Source organism: Rhipicephalus microplus, chromosome X (assembly GCF_043290135.1).
Source record: "Rhipicephalus microplus isolate Deutch F79 chromosome X, USDA_Rmic, whole genome shotgun sequence".
NCBI classification, from domain to species: Eukaryota; Metazoa; Arthropoda; class Arachnida; order Ixodida; family Ixodidae; genus Rhipicephalus; species Rhipicephalus microplus.
The window spans coordinates 176,326,652-176,350,116 of NC_134710.1; the positions used below are offsets into that span (position 1 = coordinate 176,326,652).

The 23,465-nt window shown below is 41.2% G+C and overlaps 2 protein-coding genes across 4 annotated transcripts in view; one reads left to right on the forward strand and one right to left on the reverse strand.

Annotated features, from left to right (window-relative positions):
• Positions 1-699: 699 nt before the first annotated feature.
• On the forward strand, positions 700-13,399 carry ldbr (lariat debranching enzyme). Its single transcript, XM_037428626.2, has 9 exons — positions 700-907; positions 976-1,082; positions 1,844-1,968; positions 4,705-4,785; positions 4,845-4,930; positions 11,943-12,167; positions 12,231-12,293; positions 12,366-12,508; positions 12,594-13,399. The coding sequence occupies exons 1-9, from the start codon at positions 818-820 to the stop codon at positions 13,165-13,167; spliced, it is 1,494 nt and encodes a 497-aa protein (XP_037284523.2). The 5' UTR covers positions 700-817; the 3' UTR covers positions 13,168-13,399.
• Positions 13,400-19,321: 5,922 nt separating this feature from the next.
• The window catches only part of LOC119177212 (hypoxia-inducible factor 1-alpha inhibitor), a 78,471-nt gene continuing 74,327 nt past the window's right edge, over positions 19,322-23,465 (reverse strand). For all 3 annotated transcript variants that reach the window (XM_037428628.2, XM_037428627.2, XM_037428629.2), the window contains one exon: positions 19,322-19,571. In XM_037428628.2, coding sequence (XP_037284525.1) covers positions 19,527-19,571 — 45 coding nt within the window. In that variant the 3' untranslated portion in view covers positions 19,322-19,526. The remainder of the gene's footprint in view (positions 19,572-23,465) is intronic.

Below are 23,465 nucleotides of genomic sequence, written 5' to 3' on the forward strand. Positions count from 1 at the left end.
CAGCAAGACATTTCTACGCAAATATACAGCTTTAGAAGTCAATCAACCAGTATAGCCTAACTACTAAAATGTAACACATAGCACACGTTAGCCTTTTCAGCAAAAAACAATCACACGTATAGGCAGTTTGTCACAGAAGCAGACGCATGGTATCAGTCCGTCGCCCTCCTGCCGGCCGCACAGTAGCAGACGAACAGGTTATAGGTAGCGCCACCTACGGCGAGCGATTGAACGAGAGCGGGGACACGCGCTCCCATAGGAACCCCGCTATCTGAACAGGTCAGGAGTGTAGTAGGTCATGTCTTTAACATAGTGGGCATGGCGGCAAACATAAGAGGTAATGACGTGATTGGCTGCCGCACACAGAGAAACTCTATGGCCGCACCCGTGCAAGTTAACGAATACATTTAATTTTTTTCACTTGTGACAGATAAAGAAATCGCGGAGATTCGAGCTTGAACGCTACAGTACAATGCCCACAGTGTTGCATCTGGTTTCGTCGACATGCACGCAATTAAAAAAAAGAAAAAAAAACATAGCCTCCAAGATTTGTTTTTTTCAGGCAGCGATTTGAACCTGAGAACGGTTTCAATGCTATCAGCAGCACTCAACACTTTAAAGACAGTATTAAACGTTAAAACGTTAAAAATTGCAGTTTCTTCTTACAAAGGGCGCTGCGTACTGGTCTGATGCGAGCGTATGATGTGTGGATGCATACGTCTGCATGCTCGAGTTGAGCACCGTTTGAGTGGTCGCGGCGCGGTATCGTGCCGTGTTACCTGGTGCTAAGTGTTTTCAGCATTTCAAGCTAACAGTTATGAAGATTGCTGTTGAAGGTTGTGCGCACGGGGAGCTTGACAAGATTTACGAAACTATAAAAGCACTAGAAAACCAGTACCGATTCACAGTACGTAAATATTCTGTAGTGTTAATTACAGATGCTGGAAGGCGAAATGTTTTGTGTTTTCGTTCCAGGTAGACTTGCTGATCATCTGTGGCGACTTTCAAGCAGTCCGAAATGCTTCTGACATGGAATGCATGGCTGTTCCTAGAAAATATCAAGAGATGAAAGATTTCCATAAGTAAATGTTTGTTCTTGACTTTCTACCGACGTCGTTGTAATTTATGCTTCCTGATCACGAAACGTTTACATCATACATGTGAGAAGCTTCGAAGTAGGACCTAAAGGAAGTGCCTATGAAGTTATGATTGATTGATACGTGGGGTTTAACATCCCAAAACCATCATATGATTATGAGAGACGCCGTAGTGGAGGGCTCCGGAAATTTCGACTACCGGGGGTTCTTTGACGTGCGCCCAAATCTGGGCATACGAGCCTACAGCATTTTCGCTTCCATCGAAAATGCAGTCGCTGCATCCGGGATTCGATCAACAGCCGAGTACCTTAGCCTCTAGACCACCGCGGCGGGGCACCCATGAAGTGAGTGGAGCAACACTGAAATGATTTTGGTTAGCAATGGCAAGAAACCCGGTCACTTCACAGTTGGCCGCGTCTGCGCATGTGCCGTATTGGCTGAGATGTGTTGAGATTGTACCCATGTTTTGAACTGTCCGAAGCTCACATTGTAATTATACTTGCGCATATACACAGCAATTCTATCCTAATAAATTGCTGAGGAAATTCAAGAACACCTCTGTATGTTGATTTCAGTGTAACCCCAGGTGGTCAGAATTTAGCCATAGTTCCCCCATTGCAACGTGCCTCATAAGTACAATAAAAATGTAAATAATTATTATTATTAGTAGTAGTATATTGTTCCTATGCTGAATTTTCTATATATGTGATCGTCGCTAACATTATAACACTTATTACTGGGTGTAGGTACTACTCAGGCGAGAAGAAAGCACCACTTCTGACCATTGTAATCGGTGGAAACCATGAAGCTTCTAACTATCTGGCTGAACTGGCATATGGTGGTTGGCTTTGTGAAAACATCTATTATATGGGTAAGAAACAATGACTCTGGAATAGTAATGTATATGGGAGCTATACAATGTGTTGATTTGGGTTAGTTCTCCTTTGTAGAGAATCAGCAGAATGAAAAATTGGGTTACACATACATGGAACAGCTGTGTAAGCAAAGCCTCCAGTGAATTTATACAAAATCACAGTTTCTACCTGTGAGTATTTGTGTGTGACAGGTACCACATTACAGTCAGTACTGTTGTAACTTGTATAATAAGCAGCCTCATCACTATTAAAAAGTAGCAGCAATAGCAAAATAGCCGTGTTGATTCCATCACAAGTGCTGGCAGACCAACAGGAAAGGACAAAGAAGTGCAAGCAAGCACAAGGGGGGAAATTGGGGACATCATACTAGTATCAAGGTCTAAATCTCCTCTGTTAGTGAAATAACAAACCTTTCTAACTACCTGGGTGGCAGAGAGTTCTTCTACGGCTGTTTCATACCATATCCCATTCGTGAACATTCCCTCGTGCTCTCGTTACTCTGCTGCTAAGAGTGTACAAAATTATGCTTGCAGTGTGCCCCGACACATTCTCAGTTTTCCAGTGCTATGTCCTATGTGTGTGCTGTTCATTAACATTCATAAACAAGTGAGAGCGTATAAGTGCCCACATGGGAGTAGTCATTCGTGTGTAGAATCCATGTCCCGCTCGAATGTTAACCACTTGTGATGAATATAGTAGCACTGTATCTACAACTACTGAAAGTAAGTGTGTGTAGGTAAAGCCACTTTTAAAGTGAGTTGTGTGCAACTAAACTCTTCATTGACAGACCGGAATAGTGTAGCTTAGCAGACATTAAGTTAAAATGGTGCAGTTCTCGTGACTGAAAGGCACAAGTGTGCACCTCGAAGCTGAAAAGCAGGTTAGCAGAGGAACACTCTTGTAAACCGTCCAAGTAATTTGAAACCAGAAAAGGAGACCAGCAAAAGAAACTACCACATAAGGATACTGCTAAATTTGATGTGTATGTCACGTTGGACTTGATTCTATCACTGAAATGACTAGGCAATACAAAATCACATGTACAGTAACTTCACTTGCAGTAAATAATAACTGCTGTAGCATGGCAGAAAAGCATGGCAACATTTTGGAATATTTTACATGTTGTGCAACATTTTTGAGACATGTATTAAGCTTGCTTGTGGTGGTGAATTTACCTGATATATGTGTGTGTTCTGCTTTATACTTATTATTATGGTAGTAGAGAGTCCTGTATGTGCCACCTATTTTGGTTTGGAGGCAGCCTGTAAATAATGTAATTTTGCTTCTTAGGGCTAATGGGGCTCATTAAATTTTATGCATCACTGGCTTGTTAAACTTTTGTGTTCTTTAGAGGGTAAACTGCTTTTTTTTTTAAAGTTCTGTATGTTCATCAGTGTATACTTTCAAAGCATTGATCTCGTCTATTTATGTGGGTTTTCACATATTCAGTAAACAAATGCTTTCTGTCATGCAACGAATGCAAGTGGTCGTAAGCATCTTGTATAAATTGTATTGCTCTGTTTACTTCGATGAGCTTTCAGATTCAAGAAAAATGCTGCACACCTTCAATTGTAAAAACAGAAACCGAGTTGCAGCAACCTCCCCACTCTTCAAGAATGATTTAATAGTTGTTGACGTGGAGTAGTCAACCATCAATCACAGGAAATTATGTGTATGCAAATGGCATATGAAATTACTGCAGCTTGAAGTGCAGGCTACAGGTTGTAAAAAAAGTGTGTTGCAGTGACTTTACTGATCAAGGATGATTGAGTAAAAGTTACTGTTACATAAAAAAAACATGTATACACTGCTGAAAGAATTGTGCCAAAAAGATGGTCATTCCTACCATTAATTATTTCCTAAAAACTAAGTGCCAGCTGCATACGTGTTCATGAGTTGTGACAGTCTCCTTGTAGAGCATACACCCTTTCAGGCCGAGAGATTACATTTGGAAATGTCAATTTTTGTAGGTCAACTAGCAACCACCTGGAAAAGGAAAAGGGTTGTTCTTTCACTGGGACTTATATTTAGCATCTGTTCTACACACGCTGCCAATCCAGTACACACAAGAAAGTCGGGTAATCTGTGAATGAAGAAATTGCAGAAGCGATTGTGTTGTTCCCACGATGCGCTGAAGCAGCATCTTCTTTCACCATGCAAAGGCAGGGCATTTTAGTTCTGTGTGAAACATTTCAGTTTTGTCTGTCGGGTACTACTCGATGCCATTTATATACTTTTGAAGTGATAAATTTAATGAAAATAATCAAAATAATTTCAATGACCGATTGTCAATTAATTTGGTAACTAATTAGTCTTGATTGAAAAGTGTGGGTGTAAATTTTTTCATCTTTTTAGACTACCCTGGCCATGCACATTCCAAATTGTAAAAACCAATCGCTTACATTAAAAAGTTAGCCCAGAAAGAGTAGCCGCTTGAGATAGTATGCAAGTTTTTTTTTTATGCTAACTTACACCAAAATCAAGGTTTTATCCTTCAGAAATTGCTGCAAAAGCTGCTCCGACTGTCCTAACCCAGTTTATTGAAAAGTACAATAGTATGAGGCCAAATTAATTATGTCTTATATAATTTTAGTGATATGCTTAAGTTTGTTTGTCAAATAATAATTGGGTGCTTTTACTTGTGGAGGAGCACCATGCACCTCACAAACCATTTAGCAAGCATTAATGACTCCTAACATCTGTTCCTTGGCATGCTCTTTTTTTTTCTTCAGGTTATGCGAGTGTCGTCAGTGTTAATGGCATAAGGATAGCTGGCATCTCTGGAATATACAAGGGCAATGACTACCTAAAAGGTGAGGCTTTAACTACAGAATGGTGCCATGTAAAACAACTTCAGCTGCTTTTCTTTCAGGTCACTTTGAAGTCCCACCCTACAATGATTCCACAAAACGAAGTGCCTACCATTTGCGAAACCTTGAGATATTTAGATTGAAACAGGTGAGAGACAACAGCACAGCAGTTGGTAAATCTTTATTTAAAGTTTTAACACTGCTGCATATTCATATTGCATCTCTCAGTACGCCACATTCGAGAGTCCTAGTGAGCTTTAGTCGCTCCAGCGGTAAAGAAAAACAAAGCCTTTTGCGCTTTCAGGTGCCAGTCATGCCTCAAGAGATCTGCCACAGGCATCAACAAATCTTGCTTGTAGCTTCAAAACCTTTTAGAAATAAGGTGCATGCCTCTAAGTGTTGGGAACATCACATTTGTAGCTTGCATATTCGTTGTTGTAAATATTTCTTATTGCTTCTAAAAGCATGATACATGCTTCAAGATTCATGTATTGTTAAATAATTTAATGTCACCTTATTCATGTAAACAACTTTTGCTTTCTTCGTGCTGAGTTGGACACTGACATCACTGTGTAGGGAGCTTGAGCGCCGGAGCCCACATCTTTCGTTACGCTTCCTGCACTATCGCATTGGTGTCAGTCATGCTAGTGGATCTCTATTGTAAAAATGAGCATTTAGGCACACTTTGAAAGTGAATTAAAGTTCCTTTGAAATGTTTTCTGTGGTTAACCATTTGTATGGAGTATCTTTGCTTGCAGAGGAAGCCTACAGAAGGCTTTTGATGGCCTTAAAATTTAGTGTTTCTACCTCTGAAAGTAGATGTAGAGACAGCAAAAACATTGTTCACTTTTATGTTGCTGACCTAAAAACTTCAGGAGCTAATTAACTGTCACAATTCGATCCTTGGTGTGTTAAAGATCACATTTTTTCCAAACCGTTGCGGGGTCTTTGACCGACACTAGCCGATTCCTGTGGAGAAGGCCGGTGACAGGGAACCCTGCATTTATGTTCGGGGAACAGGATCACTCCCCCCTTTGCTGAACCAAACTGACCCTTGCTAGACTAGACGGCACGGCTAACAATACAGGTAGAGAGAGTGGTCGGTGCGGGGACTCCGTGGCCGAACAGACAATGACAGAGACCTTTTGACAATGAACGAACTGAAAAAAGGTTTATTGGCTATTGTTGCGACGGTGGTCCTATGATGAAACACGATCGGGCAAGAGCAACGGTCAAGCAGATGCCTGCGATGATCAGCACGAGCCGAGCGAGAGAAGCCCAGCACCCAGTACCCAAGCGGTGGCGATGTTGCTTGCCAACGATGCGTTTTCTTCTTCACAATTTGCCCTCGCCAAAAAAGAGCCATCCTGGCGACCTAAGAGTCTGGAGGCAAAGGGCTATGATATGGCTTAAGACGGGAGACGTGAACGATGTCACGTCCACGCCGGCGCATGTCGTCAGATGGGGAAAGTGGCTCGATGAGAAAATTCACCGGCGAGGTTTGCTCCAAAATGCGGTATGGGCCCTCGTACTTTGGAACGAGTTTTGAGGAAATGCCGGGGGTTTGGTAAGGAGCAGCCAGTCATACAAGTGATCCCGGGGAATAGCTGGGGCTTTGTGAAGAGTCGGCGTTGTTTTCTTTCTGGCGCTGTTGTTCTTGTGACGTAAAGGTGCGTGCAAGTTCACGGCACTCTTCTGCATTTCGGGCAGCTTCGGACACAGATGGGCATTCGGATGCGTCAGGACGGTATGGAAGGAGAGTGTCGATGGTGTGGGATGGTTCGCGTCCATAAAGAAGAAAGAAAGGTGAAAATCTAGTGGTAGACTGTGCCGCGGTGTTATATGCGTACGTGATGAATGGAAGAATGCGATCCCAGTTAGTATGATCGAATGTCAGATACATGGCGAGCATATCGCCAAGGGTGCGGTTAAATCTTTCCGTGAGCCCGTTAGTCTGCGGGTGGTATGCCGTCGTCTTGCGATGAACAACATGGCATTCAGAAAGCAGAGACGTGACGACTTCTGATAGGAAGGCTCGACCTCGGTCGCTTAGTATTTCTCGAGGTGCACCATGTCGTAGTATGAAGCGATGAAGGATGAAAGATGCTACGTCCCGCGCAGTGGCACTTGGAAGGGCGGCGGTCTCAGCGTAGCGTGTTAAATGGTCCACAGCGACTATGATCCACCGATTTTCATCTGATGTTGTTGGTAGAGGGCCATAGAGATCAATTCCGATCCGATCGAAAGGTTTGGCAGGGCATGGAAGCGGTTGAAGCGCACCGGACGAGTGGAAAGGCGGTGATTTGCCACGTTGACAGTCAGGGCAGCCCATAACGAATTTTCGAACGAAATTATACATTCAGCGCCAGTAGAAGCGATGGCGAATGCGTTCGTAAGTTTTGAAAACTCCAGCATGACCACATTGGGGATCGCCGTGAAAGGAGGCGCAGATTTGTGAGCGCAAGCTGCGCGGGACAACCAAGAGCTACTTACAACCTTCGGGGGCGTAGTTGCGTCGGTGTAGCAGCCGATAACGAATCGCGAAATGAGCAGCTCGACGTCGGAGAGATCGTAGTACCGCAGTGGTTGACGATCCAGAGATACAGTTAAAAAGGGAAGCGATCCATGGGTCCTTGTGTTGTTCACTGGTAAAGGAGTCGAGGTCGAGAGATGCGACGGAGTTGGTACCAGTGGATCCGCAGGCCGAGTCGAGAAGTAAAGGCGAACGCGACAGGGCGTCGGCGTCAGAATGCTTGCGTCCGCTGCGATAGATGACACGAATGTCGTACACCTGGATTTGCAGTGCCCACCGAGCAAGGCGGCCAGAAGGATCTTTCAATGTGGCGAGCCAACAAAGTGCATGGTGGTCCGTTACCAGGTCGAATGGGCGACCGTACAAATAAGGGCGGAAATTGCGAAGCGCCCACACTAGCGCCAAGCACTCTTTTTCAGTCACGCTGTAATTGGCCTCAGCTTGAATAGATAAATGAATAGATAGCACTATTTTTTTTTCTTCTTCATACGTCTTCCTCCATCTTTCAGACTTTTGCAGAAATGATTTGCTATTTTAAGGAAAATGCTATGACAGGCCCAGTACTGAAATAATGCTTCTTTATTGTTTGACAACATCACCAAGTTTTGCTGTCAGGACTGCACACTTTTTGGCTACATTACTATAGCTGCTACAAGCATGGCACGAAATACACCACACGAGGTGAAAAGTCTATTGGGTACAGCATGCAAGTACAACAGTAAGAAAAAGTTATTATGCTGTCTGCACTGCAAAGGCAGATGCATTGGAACCGATGTATTGGTATGTGGACTAGGCAAATAGATTAGCCTGGTGACATCACATGGACCTCTTAGTGTGGCATGTCAAAAAGAGAACCAGGAAGACGGGAGAAAAATGCATGGCTGTTTTTTAAATTGACAGACAAGGTTCACTGGGCCTTTCGAAAAATCAGGATATGCCTTAACTAAAAAATAACCGGCCACCATCCTGCCCTGAAAACGTGAATGTGCAGAAGAAAACGCTACTTTCTGATTCTGGTTACCAGAATCATATCTTCTCTCGACCAAAATGCATGGTTTGAGTGTTCCTAAATTTTTTTATTGTGCCCTCTGTTGATGCAAAAGGAGAACAGCAAAAAGAATCAGGTAGCCTAACTGCAGTGCTTCAAAATACTTTTTTAAAAGTGGACAAACCCAGGTCTTCTTCAGTAGGCATGGTGCAAACTATGTGGACTAGCTCAGCTCGTCACCAGTAGGGAATGGATTTAAGGGCTTGTCGATAACTTGGACAAGTAATCATAGAATGACCTCACTGTCAGAGTTTATTGCCTTACGAGCTGAATGCTGCAAATTTTTTTGAGTCCACAAAGTACAAGTGCAATTACAGCAATTTTTCACTCGCCTGGGCATTGGCAGATGGGTACACAGGAGGCACTTGCCCCCCTCCCCCAAGCTCCAGCAGCTCCCACTGCAACCCAGGACAAAATACTGCTGATGCCTATGGTCACATGATTTTAAGTGCCTTTTCTCCTTTCGCCCCAGTGGGGGCATTCGAAGCTATAGTATATGGAGGAATGACATGGAGAGAAGCTACATCACAGCACGTCATTAAATTAAATCTCTAATTATGAGTGCGAATCGGCGCAACCAACAGGAGGTGACAGAAGATATAACACAGAGGGCTGAACTTCCAACAATTTATTTCTTTGGAAAGCCTTTGCTTTCATGCAGTTACACACTGTTACAAGAGCCATTCGTGGAATACAATGACGCTGCAGGAATTCATCAAGTGTACAAACCTAAATACTATACCTTTTCTTTATCAGTTAAAGTGACATAAGGGGTACTTACACAACTACACTGATAAAGAAAATATGTATTTAGATATGTTCACGTGGTAAATTCTTGCAACATTATTGCGTTCCATGCTTATAAAGGTGAATCCTTTCCAAAGAGATAAATTATTGCAAGTTCAGTGCTCTTTGTCTTCTCTTCTGTCCCCTCTTGTCGGTTGTGCTGATTCGCACTCATAATCATATCGTACCAACACGCCCAATCTTATAATCTTCTAAGCAATCTCTAACGTCTGGTGTGATTCTTGAGTATGCTAGTGCAGCCCCTGTGTAATTTTAGCACACTATAGAGCACTGTACTACCCCGTAGCAGCACCTTGTGGCGAGAACTGCTTCTGATCCAAATGCCACTTTTGATTTATGTTTGCTATCAGCCAATCGCAGCAATCCTCTTTGTGATGAAATAGAGCCTACGCCAGCCTTTCAAAGGGAATGAGGACAGGCCTCTCTATGAAGTGATGTCACTTGAGAAAGCAGCAACTTCATGCTCTGCTTGTCAACTTTCCTTGCTGCGCATGAATACAACATTTGGCCGATCTGTTCATACGAGTGTCTGCTTTCTATGGAATGTATTTTTCCATCAAGCACAAGGCGTGGTTCAGAAACTTGTTAAATTTTGGAGTTTTTCATTCCAACACTATGGCATTATTAGTACATATAATCATGCCACCGTGGAAGACTCCTGGTTAATTTTGTTTACCTGTTTTTTTTTTTATGCACAAAGAAGTCTAAGTGCATGTTCATGCTTGTGTTTTGTCCCTATCTAAATGTAGCTACCATGGCTGGTGATTTACCAGCGATCTTACGTTTAGTACTGAAACCAACACGATAGCTGCGAAGCTGCCATAGCAGATGTCTGCAATTTCTTTATAAGTAATAATGTTTGCTCACAATCTGTCAACTGATTCAGTTCAGCATTAAAAATTTGTAATTTCATATCCACATTCATGTGAGCCTTATAGTTGCTAACTTATAATTTTATCATTGTTGCATGTTCAATTAACAGACAATTTGAACAAGCAATAATGTATGCTCATACCTCTGTGTGCATTCTTTTTCTTCATACTTTTTTTCCTCTTTTTTTGCATGCTTTGACCTACCTTTTTTCTTTTCCTTTGCCATATATTCTACTGTGAACAGATGTTGACTATTCCTTTGCATTATTGACTGCTTTCCCAGCTTACATGTAGCTATCTGACCTTATGTTTTTGTTTCTGACCTTGATTTATCCACTGTATTATGAAATTCTACACAAGCCACCACGTTGGCTTAGTGGTTAGGGTGGTCGGCTACTAACTCGAAAGATATGGGTTCAATCCCAACTACTGTGGTTGCATTTGAAAGAGGGAAAATGCTTGAGTTCTAAGTACTGCACTATGTCTGTTTGTGTGAAGACTCAGGTTATCAGACTTTGGAGTTCCCCACTACAACATCTGTCATAGCTTAAGTTGCTTTGGGACATTGACATCTATATAACAACCAGCTAATAAACTTACTATACTACGTTTTGTATGTGCACTTGCATCAATATTGATAAATGAAATGAAAGTTGTGTTTATGCGCCATTGAAAAAGTCGCATACAAATAGCACTGCTATGATGCTTGACAGGGTGCCTTTGAAAAATGCGACAGAGAACAACCCTCAACTTAAATATAGTAAGTAGACTCTTTAAATGGAGCCTGAAGGGACCGGAAAAATGCGTTCCATGTAATGGGAGTTTCATTTACTGAGAGGTGAGCTGGGTTACAGCATTCAAGTATGAAACTAATCACACCAGAGACAGTTGTTCAATTTAAGCAGCAGTTTTGTTTAACAGATTTCTGTTTACAGAGAGTCCTCTGTAATTAATAGAGAGTTTAACCTAATGTGCAGCAGTGTGTTTACTATGGGTTTGTGCCAAGCAAAACAAAAACAAATTACAGTACATGTTTTTCAGAACTAAGCCTACAGCTGAGATAATTAATAGTTCAATATACTTCTGAAATATCCATTGTTTTTTATTGAAAGCGACCTTCCTTTCAAACAATAACTGTGCGCTGTCCCCACCTTTTTCTTTCACCAGAATTGTGAGGTTTGTCTGCCTTTGTAAGTACTAAAGACAAAATTTGTTTTCACATTTATACTTACATCAACATTGTTTGAATTCATAGGGCCTGTACAGATTCAGTTCAAGTTCACAATCATGTGAGCTAGTGACCATTAACAGTGTTTAAAATGACCTAGGTGTTCTGTGGTCTCTTGTTTATTTTTATGAAATGTAAATATGCATTTGAAATGTTACCATACCACGCAAGAATGTGTCTAAACATCAGTGAGTGCAAAAATGCACAACATAAACCTAATTGTCTGGCATGCCATGCATCCTGCACGCTTTAAAAACAAGTGATTCACGTTTGATAAGGACCGAGGTGCGTATTTACATGTTTGTGAAAAATAGCTCGTCCCCCTGACTCAGTGTGATATGCTATCCTTATATTTAGTGAGATTTAGATAACTGCACTCTTCAGCACGAAAATGCTATGACCATAATAAGCATTTAGCTTTTGCAAGCTTTTTTTTTTTTTCATTCAAAGAAAAAGTAACAAAAGACCTATATTGATTTGAGCACTGTATTTTGCCATTTCTTGATATATTCTACAATTTTTATGCAGACTTCATACTGAATAATTAAAATACACGGCACATCTGAGTAATAACTTGAAAAAAATGAGCAATGCAGACAGTATGTGTTTATAGCGTTGTATTTTATTTGATATTTATGAATTACACATTTTCTTTAACCTTTATGTTTACAGCTGGCAGAGCCCATTGACATAGTAGTTTCACATGACTGGCCGCGTGGAATTTACAACTATGGAAACAAGGCAAAGTTGTTGCAGCAAAAAAAGTTCTTTGCTGCAGAAGTTGAGACCAATACCTTAGGCTGTCGCCCTACTGAGAGCTTGTTACAAGAGCTGAAGCCGAAGTACTGGTTTGCCGCACATCTTCATTGCAAGTTTGCTGCAGTAGTCACTCATGAGGCAAGTTTACATCCCAAAATTATTAACTATCCATTGCACTAACACACTTGTACTTTGGAACAGGATGGAACATGTACAAAGTTCTTGGCATTGGACAAATGTTTGCCCAAGCGAGACTTTCTGCAAGTAAGACTCATAACTCAGCAGTTCTCTGTCTGACCTTCATTAATTTGTTGCATTTTTGCCTATTTTTTTCAGACTTTAGACATACCGACAACAACTGACGAGCCCCCAAGGCTTAGCTATGATTTAGAGTGGCTGTGTGTACTACAGTTTACTGACCATTTACTCAGAATTGATTCCAAGAATCACTACATGCCTGGGCCAGGATGTGCTCAACGGTAAATAGCCCTAACTATATTTGCAATGTTTAATTATAGTTAAGTATTGTAACTTAATGCCATTTCCTTTACTGTTGTCAACCAGGTGGCAGTTCACACCTACAAAAGAAGAGAAAGAAAAACTTGCAGCCACCTGTGGCAGTGACTTGCAGGTTCCTCTAAATTTTCAGCGCACTGCTCCTGTATATATGCCTGGATCTGAACGTAGCCCCAGCCGAGTGAAGCCCCATGTCAACCCTCAGACTGAGAATTTCTGCAAGCGATTTGGACTTCGGGATCCATTAGCCGAAGCTCTTGATCCACGCCAGCAGTCATCGCCGCTAGATATTTCAGGCTTCTTGGGAACTGAAGATGTTACCAATACTACCGTGCCATCATTCAATGAATCTGAAAACTTAAGCCAGGAACAAAGCCCAGAAACAGATTTAGATGATGAGCTAGTCCCTCTACATGAGATGAGTGCTGAAGAGAGGCAGAAGATGCATACATTTGAATTTGGAAGCCTAGTTTGTACAGCAGAAGAAAAGAAAGAGCTTTTTCCAGATTTGATAGAAAAGACTGAAACTGTAATGCCGAAGTGCGCACCTATGTCTTCTGGGAGGGCAATGAAAAGGAGAAACCAGTCACTGTACACGGAAAGTGAAGACACAGATAGTTGAATAGCTTGCATTTTTATCATTAGGTAAACTACCTTAGAACAAACAAAGCTCATTTAAGGGAGCAGCTTCCCTGTTTTTTATGTTTCCATCTTCTTAACTGTAACTGACTTCTGCAGAAAGTAATATTACATATTACCTTTGAAGTCAGAATGTCTTGCTTTGTGCCTGAATGTCTCTTACAAGCTGTGAGTTCTTACAAAAGAAAAAACAAAGTTTGACACATTCCTTGAAAGACTGGCCTGTTTTATTTGCAGTTGACAAAACTGTGATGCCTTTTGCTGTAATATTCAGGAGTGGGCTCAATAACTGTCAGCAAACTTATGCCTCCTTACAAAAGCATAATTTAGCAAATGTGAATCGTCTGAAAGAAAAATCTTATTGTGACCAGAAGAATCCTTGTTATACCGTAAAACTGGAGCTCTTTCCTATCAAAGCCTCCTTTTTGGTTCCTGTGGAAGTTTTTTGCATTCCCTTGGCATTTCCACTCGCAACATTAGCCAAAGTGCCGAAATGCATACAATGCTCTCCAAGTGACACTGTAGAACATACTTTGAAAAATTATTGCTGACTATAATGCTTGGCAATTTGTTTACTGATCTATATTGCTGTTCAAAAAGATGTTTTAGCAAAACTGTGGAAATTTTACAGCATCCCCAGTGCATTTACAAATTCAAAAGTCCTCTTTGTTCTCCTGAAATCACTCCCCCAAAAATTGAAAAGAGCCCAAAATTAATTTTTTTAGAAAATTTCAGGAATACAAGCAAGGCTTATTTTTATTTCGTTGACCAAGAAATGGTGAAAAGGGCTTGAGAGATGTTCAGTAGTAGCTACCAAGAATTTAATCGGATTCCTTACAGGTACAGAATATCTTGTTCACTAGCAGAGCAACACTAAAAAGAGCTCCTTTTTTCAATCAAAAGATAGCTTCCAGGGTTGCTAAAATTTATTGTTGCCAAAATACTAATCAGGGATTGAATGCAAGTGGTAGTACCTGTTTGTTACAAAATTATTAAGTTAATGATTTTATTTTACTGTGGCTTTTTTTCTTCTTTCAAATAACACGAGTTCTAATGAAGGGTGCATTAAATTAGTAGCCAGTGCTTGAGAAAAATCTCTCAATAGCTATCGTGCCTTGAGAAGTTTTGGAAATCTAAAATGGTTTGACTATTTTCTGCCTGGTAAAGCACGGCCAAGTTAAAAATGTGAGGACTTCTAAGCACTTGTAAGTTGTGAATGCATAAGTAAGAAAAAAAAGAGGAAGGATGACCTTATCCTTAGGTCTGATGACTTCGTTTAACCAATTCCTCGAAGGGTAGGTCTCGTCCTAATAACCAAGATTTTTGTTCTGCTGAGCACCTGGCCGGAAGCGCGCTTGTGCTTTTTTACTGGTGGCAGCGATGCTCTGCCTCACACAGCACTGGCTTGGCTATTTCACCAAAGCTGTGGTAGGTGACAGTGCACCCAGAGGCATTTATTGAACTTGATGGGGCCACCATTTGAGAATGATTACTCGTGAACAACTGATTGCCAGGCTGGTGTACTCGTCTACTCTTAAAAAAAAAAGGGAGTTTCCGGTCAGCAGTGGGAATCATGCCCAGCACCTCCTGCATTGGAAGTGGCACTCAACAATTTTGCCACCATTTTGGTATGTTTGAACACCCGAGCTGGCAAAGCGCAGTAGGCTGTGGTGCCAATGCTGCATGCCTCAGACATCCTACAACGCGCGAGACCAAGAAAGCAGGGGCAACCGCCACGCATCTAGCAACAGTGGGGGGTGGTATTGGAAGATATGGACTACACGCAATACCTCCTAGTTAGAAGGCCTGTGCACTTAGCTTCATAACATCATGCTACTTGGACCTAAATTTACATCTCCAAGCCCAGTAAAATAAAAGCAGTGACATCAAAATTTCAATCCGTAAGCATTGCGTTGTAAAGCAGAGTGCACAGGCCTGCTATTTAGGAGGCACTAATTTATAGAACAGTGGTTAAGACCCTCTGCTTCTTAGCGAGGAGTTGTACTTTGAAATTTGTTGTTGTGAACTTTTTGTTTTTAATATTCTCTTTTATTATACACTAAAACAAGCAGAAAGAGAGAAAGATTAGCCAGTTTTTAAACTGGCTACATAAGCTAGAGCTTATGTAGACAAAGAATATGCTTCTGGCAGCGGCATAGCATAGGTATGGTGCGTTCTCTCAAGCCACCTCTAGTGTGCCAGTACAGCAACAAGTGTTCCTTTTCCCTATCTCTACTTTGTCAAGGCGCACACATCACATGGCATGGCAGTGAGTGGAAATCCAGACCCACCACGATGGCCTAGAAGGTTATGGTGCTCGACTGCTGACCTGCAGGTCACTGGATCAAATCCCAGTTGTGACAGCTGCATTTTTGATGGAGATGGAAATGCGAGAGACCTGTGTACTTAGATTAGATTTGGTGCATGTTAAAGAAATCCATGTCGTTGAAATTTCTGGAGCTCTCCATTAAGGAGTCTCCCATAATCGTATGGTCGTTTTTGGATATTAAATCCCAAGTATTGTTATTGAATGAAAATTTAAGTGGCTTTTCACCTTGATAGATGCTTAAAAAAAAAGTTGCTTGTAGTTCTGTTCAGTGGCAGTCATGTCTGCTATGTATGAAACAGCTGCTTGGTGCAAAGATGGTCTAAATTTCAAACAAAAGACCACGCACCCTTTCTTTCAAGAAAGCTGCATTTAGAGCATGAAATATAAGAATAGATAGAACAATACGCACTGCTGGCAATGTAGCCAAGTAGAATGCACGATTGTTGCCAAATACCAAATTTCTTTTGAAGCGTTTCCAGTAAGCAACTGCACCATCATTCTACTGTGCCAAAGTCATGGGCTCTGTGCTCTTATTTAGCATGCAAGAAGTGGTGGGCATTGCAACAAGGTGTAATTTTTCATTTTAATTTGCTACACGTCACTTGGTGGTTATTTATTGTTATTGGTGCAATAGGACATGAAGAATGCACAACTCTTGCACATGCTTTCAGTGATATGTTGCAGATATTTCGAGAACCATATGCCTAATGCTATACAAAGTGGTCTGGTGATAGAAAACGAATTAAATTTTTGTTGCAATGTGTTTTTTTTTTTGTACTCATAGAACCATTTGCTAAAAAAATTTGCAAACTACATCTCTTTTTCTTGCCCACATTTTTGTAGCTTGTTTTTTTCAAAAATGCAGCAGTGGGAATGCTTTCCAGCATTTAGGAGCAAGCAAAATCTGCTTTTGGAGCAGCTACTTCTGTGTTTGGAGCACACACGGACTATCCATGATGCATACAGCGGAAGAAAACTTAGCTTTTATTTAGTTTATTGTTCTCTCAGTTTGCATAATCATTTATACAGAAGCAGCAAGCACAAAAATAAACAAAGTAGGATTATATAGAGAGGCGGGGACATAAGATAGTGAAGGATCTTTTAGATAAATATATCTTTCACCTTGGTCGGCACTACATAAATTTTGTCCATAGTGAAGGATACTGCACTAAGCTAGCTGCAGCATGAAGTTCATAGCAGTGTGCACACACACATACGTACACAATGCTCGTTACAGTAAAACCTCGTCAGTGGAATGTGACTAACTACGCACTATAGCATAGTATACATTAACCATCAAATACATAAGCGTGCGCAGGTTTCTTCTTAAGGGTGGGCGGGGTGAGGGAAGGTGATGGTTTTTAGCAGCGCCCCCCTCCATAATATGTCAATGTATGGGGCACGACCTCCTCTATAAACTTTGTATGGGGCTGGCTTTCCAAATCGGTAGAAAATAAGTAGATTGTCCTCAAAGGTGTTCAGAGACTCAACATACCAACAAGAGTTGAATGTTGGGCAAGTTGGTGTTTGTGCATTATTAATCAATCAGTAGAGCAATGAAGCAGCACAACAGCAAAACGTCTGTGTAGCTGTGATCGTCCTTTCCTTTCTGTTGTGCCGTCTTGAGCAACTTACGGTGATATTAATGTCCAAATTAGCATACCAGATTTCTGGAAACTTCATCGCGCCTATGTCGCCAAAATATACACAGTGCACTTTGAAATTTGCGACGGTACACACAAGAGTTCAGCACAAAATTTTAAATTGAGACTGACTTCTCCATTACTGAAGCTATTATGGTGAAATTAATGAGAAAGTTGCCAGAGTAAAATTTTCAATTTAAGCCGAATGATTTTTTCTTTAGTGTCCTTTCAAGCACGACGTAGAAAGTCTTAAGTCGGTCCTTTGCAGAAATAAAGAATCTTGCTAAGTTACGTGTGAAATATTTATGAAATGGAACAAAAAAAAACTTGCCTGATGATTTATCACCGCCTTGAAGAGTAAAACGCAATGCTTCAAGGAGGCCTTTTTTGCTCCACCTTATTCACAAGCCAGGCTTCGCTCCTTAGTGGACTCTTTAACAATGCCACGTGGGAACGCCTACTGCAGGTACTATTGTGAAGTGTTCAGTACACCATAATTCAGCCTTTTGTAAATTGTTGAAGTACCCACTATACATCTGTAAGGCAATACATGCACCTACTATATCGCTACACACCTTGTTAATGTGATTGCTGATCAATAATTATGCACAAGTTTATAGTGAGTGGGCTTTTAAACGATTCACTCTCTTGCCATCCAACGCTTCTGTAATGTGATAGTAGTACTAGAAGAAAAAATGTGACTGCTTTCACTACATAACACTTATATAGGTGTTTTCAGAAACAGTTGCAAGCACTGGGTTGGCTCTGTAGTAGAACACCTGCCTGCCATGCAAAATGCCTGGGTTTGATTCTGGCTCGAACTCATGTTTTTTTATTATTATTTGCATACAATTTTCGCTCGCAGGCAATGCTAATTTTTTGCCAACTAATGATGCCAAACATCAATACCACTAACACCAGAATTTCTGCGAAACGATCTCCTTAATACTATTGCATGATAAATGCAACACTACATATTTTCTGTTTCACAAGGCACATTCTTTGCTACAGGAAAGCTAGAATAGGCAGAGACCAGAAATGAGGACATCTTTTTTTTTAGAGATGATCTGTCTAGAATGTTTATAAAATCAAACATCATGCAAAGGCAAGCATAGCTAATTCATGCATTCACCTGTTTCTTCTGTAGTATGTTGAAGCTTTGTTTTGATGATGATTTGTATTGGTTGGATGTGATTATTTTAGCTGTTAGTATACTTTTTCAGCTAAAGCTTCCTGGTCACTGCTTTATTGCTTTGTAGACAGATTTACCTACAATATGCAGCGACTATAGTGGCATTGCAAAGGCAGTTATGCCAGGATTTGAAATTAGGGCTTGTTTATATGTACTGACGACAAGAAATATCGCAGCATGAATGGGGACACAAGAAGAAACAGCACCTGCGTTGTGTGTCCTCTTCTTGTGTCCCTGTTCCTTCAGCACTATTTTTCATCATCAGTTATGCCAGCCCTTCCCACACATTCCAGCCAGTAGGTGTTTATATGTCATAATATTTGGGGTTTCATGTGCCAATACCATGATATGATTAGGCATGCTATAGCAGAGAACTTAAGAAATTTTGACCCTCCGGTGTTCTTTGACATGCATTGACATTGCATGGCACACAAGCCTCTGTAATTCCACCTCCATCGAAATGTGACCGCCACAATTGGGATCGAACCTGCAACCTTTGGGTCGGCAAACTACACCACCTTGTATTCCCCAACCAATGGAAATACCTATACTGGGCTTTGTTGTGCATCTTTCAACATATTTTCTGAATGTTGTATGCACATGTGGCACAAGCTGCCTGTGCATGCGATAACCTCAAAATGCAGACACTACACATGCACAATATTTAGATGATGGCTAATTGGGAATTATTTAAACTTACATACTGGTTAAACTTTATAATTATCCACTTTTGATCATGAAATAGAGGCTGCTCATGCAATACGTAAGTGAAGAGACTACCATTTTAAAAATATAGGCTCAAAAACACACTAATATTTCATTAAAATGACCCTAAACATGGATATACTAGCGGAAAGCAACTGGAATCGTAGAACTAGCGACGACAGTCTGATTTCCTTAGGGTTAATTTATGAATATTTTTTGCAACTGGGACAGGACTGGCTCGCACTACTTTAAAACATAGACAACACAATAAAATGTGAAGAAATTTATTGACCTTTGCCTAATAAAAAAAATATGTCACCTCACTGCAGCAAAAGACTGCAGAGTAAATAAGTTAATCTAACACCTACTGAAGTCTGCAGAAAAACATCTGCATGACAAGACCATTGCTTTAAAAGCATGCAAAAGCGGCCATTTACACTTGCAAAAAACAATGAGTGGACTCCAAAACAAACTCATGTATATCTTCCAAGCACCATAGCTCTTAATAATGGGCCAACCTGAAAAATAAAGAAAATATGATTATAACATGCTTTTTTAATAATGCTTGTAGGTGCTAAAAAAAACTTGTCAAATAACAGACATTATTTTAGTGATACGACAGACATCTAACCTCGTACATACATTTTTACTGCGCCAAAAATTTTGGATTCATAAAGCGTGTGCCAAAAATATAAATTTGCTACCAGCTTTGCAACAGCTGAACAAATGCCAGCCAACCTGTGATAACTGTGCTACTCAGAAAATGGAATTTAGTTTGGTGACAGAGCATGTGAGGGATACATCATGTGGTCATGATGGACAAGAATTATGGCTTCTTCACTAACTGTTGCCAATTTTGCCTGACTTGTCTGAACAAGTATGCTTGAAGCGGTACTCCTTTGGAGCCTTTTCACAATGACAAGAATTTTAAGGGTATGGTTAGTGAGTACTGCTTCGATGTCCTTCCACTAAGAGGTACAAGGAACACAATTTTTAATAAAACATAGAGGAAGATTCTTCTGCAAGAACTCACAAACTTTACAGGAAATTCAGGAGCGTTTACAAGTAAGTATCAAATGAAAGCTGGAGCCAATAAAAATGCCTACCAATCTTGAAAGCAGCAATACCCTTATATGTCTGCCACTGTTTACCAGCCCCCAAGCAGCTTCCTCTTTTCACACGTCTTCAACGTAGGGATACTGAAGTGCTGTCGGTCACTGGCCCTCGGTTGAGACTGTTTTCTATTTCTCATTTGAGACAATTTAGTGAGAAAAATGAACTTCTCATTATTGGAGTGAGGAGAACAGAGCACCACCTAGTGCCCCGCAGATGTAGTACAAGAGATACGAGATATCCTTATCAGAAAAACCTACGAGGACCAAGGTACGCTTTCTGTAGGTTTGGTTGCCAGCGCTAGGTAAAGCACTATGCGGATGCCCTTCTAAGGTTTTTTTTTTAAAGTGTCTTCAAAAAATAATAAAATAATAAATAACTGTAATATAACTAATTCTAAGCAAACCAAAAACACATAGCACTTCACACACACTAAGCAAAATGCAACGCACAGCCACTGTGCATGAATGAAGCAACGGAGTTTGCTTAGCCACTATATCACATGAAGGAAGTAATCACATAATATATATTTGTGCTGAGTACTACAAAAAGTCTACCAATGTCATCTCACTCCATAAATCCCACACTTTCAACCTGTGTGTGTATGCATCTGCGCATGTACAGTACTCATGAATTGAGAGACTGGGCATTTTTTAAAGACGATAGTCTTTCTTGTGGTACTTCGACGCAAACATTTTGGTCTGCCTGTCTGTACACTTGTCTGTTTGTCCGCCGTAACGATACCCCTAATGGCTTTAAACTGTAGCGTACTCGCCCCGATGACGCCGGTGATCGCGATAATTTTATTTGTGTGGGCATACCAATTCGTATGCCGAGGCGCACGGCACAGACGCGGCCAACATGCCTCACGTTATCTCCGGAGGGCCACGGAAGATACGCAGCCACGCCCTTTTTGGTTGTCGCTTTCAAAGCCTGTTTTTCTTGGAAAATAAACTAGTCTTGTCCCAAACTTCAAGGAGTGTAGGTGCCTTCTTTTTGCGCCTCCGTGGGGCGAGCACGCTACAAAACGATACCCCAAACGACCAACCCTATCCGCAGCGCTTACCAATATTGCTCAAATTTCAGCGTTAATACTTGTGCGATTGTCAATTAAAAAGCAATTATTGCACATATCTGAGGCACCATATCAACACGTCAATATTTTGTGCACGTGTCTTTAATCTAGAGAAGGCATACATAAGTAATTCTAAGGACCGTAAATGCAACGCGATGCTCAAAAAGGCAAGTGTTTGCAATGCTTTGCTAAGATGACACTATGGTGGCACCTGCCCGTCACTTTGCGTTCTACACCTTATCGGGTCCGAGACAAGCACGCACGCCTTCCTTCTTTTTCGAAAATAATTGCCAGATAGCGCTCGTGTCTAACATGCCTCAATACGCTCGTTCGTCTTCGCTGCACGGATGGAGACTCTCTAACGCAGCACCTCAAAAATACAATTCACTGATTTTCTCGCACAGAACATCAAATAAACGTTTTGTTCACTCTCTCCAGACACAAGACTGTCGTACAAAATTTGCAGTGAAACATGCAGACACAGGGCCAATTCTTTTTAGTAAGACTGCTATGAACAACTGCTCGTGAGTAACCGTGCAATGTTGCCGCAAATCTGACTGCTAAAGGTAACGCTGGCTCTCAAGTAAGGGTTCGAGACAAATTTATGGCGATATAACATGCTGGAAATGAAACGAAAATATAAGATTACTTTGCGCTAAATTCTTGCATTACAATACATCAGTCACAAATTGACACTGCACATTTTAGAGCTAAGTAACGCACATCTGTTTCCACAATCTTCATGTCATATTAGCTGTCATATCTATCATGTCATATCTGTTTGTCGTAGACAGACAGACGGAGGATTTACGGTTAACGAATGAAACCCTTTCAAGATTCGCCCCACTCATCATCATTCACTTTGTGGTGTTAGAGAGTGCTGGCGTCCCTTGCAAAGACACTGAGTGCATCCGTCACAGACATTGGGCATGTCCCACAGAGACGCTGGACGCGTCACGTTTCAATTGCGTTCAATTGGTCCTCAAGCAGACGTCCAAATTGTGACGCAGGCCTCTATTTCCTACACTGAATGTTTGCTTCCCCTCGTCCTTGCGATCAATGCAGACCACCCACTTTTTGACATAACGAATGGAACGACTCCATTGAGATTTGGAACACGTATAAAATTGCACCACAGAACTGCGAATGACCAAATGGTCTCATAAATGACTGGAGGCAACATACCAATGATCGTTGCAATGTTATTTCTCAGCGTTGCAGCAATGTTATTGACAGCTCTGCATGATTACCATTAAATCTTTTTGGATATCAGTGATGATAGTGACACTCATTATTATGCAGCACATACACGCACGTGTAATTAAAGGACAGAATGTGCTGTGTCCTAAGACTGCTGAAGCCCCTTCCCAACTTTAGTACATTTTTCTACACGACACCAATGTACAGAGGCAAAAGTGACTTAGGACACATCCAGAAGAAAATAGAAAAGGCAAGACCGTCTCCTTTTTATTATTTTTACAGGGGTGACACAGCTGAGATTAAGTTGGGAGCAGTTTTTGGAGCAGCAAAGTTTCAATTTTGGAGCAGGAGAACCTTGCTTCGAAGCAGTTAGCCGGCATTTATGTTGTCCTGGGAGCTTGAAAATACAAATTTTTAGCAACGTCGATGTTAGCAATTTCGATGTCAAACAGCATTGAAAAGCTAAAGAGAAAAAACAGAAAATAGACTGCCCTGCGACATCGACACTAGTGCTACATGTTCGGTGTGATACATTCCACAAATACCATCCTGAGTGACGATGCCCTAGTAGCGATGACGTGTACGATCTGAGTGTTTTTACCCTGGCGCCGAAGCGCAGAAACGCACTCGCTCGTCATGTCTGATCTTCGTTGCATTGGTTTGAATGGTTTCGTGAAATTATCAAGATAAAAACCCCCCTTAGAAGAACGACGAAAGAAAAGAGCATGATTAGACGTTTGCTTGTCGGTCAGCATGTCAGGGAATCATTGTGAGTTGCAGGTGAGTTGCAGTCGTCTTGTTGACAGCACGGAAAAAGTGCAATGAGGGTGTCTTTTCATATCACATATGTGTTACACATCAACACGATCACAAGCCATCAAAAGTGGAACAGCGTATATTCAGATATCATCGCTAACAAGAAACATGTAGGTATCGTTGAATTTCAGTTCATCTGTAGACTGCGTCCACGTAAAAGTGGTAATACCATGTTAACCGCGAGAGGCTGGATAGATGGGGCCATCTG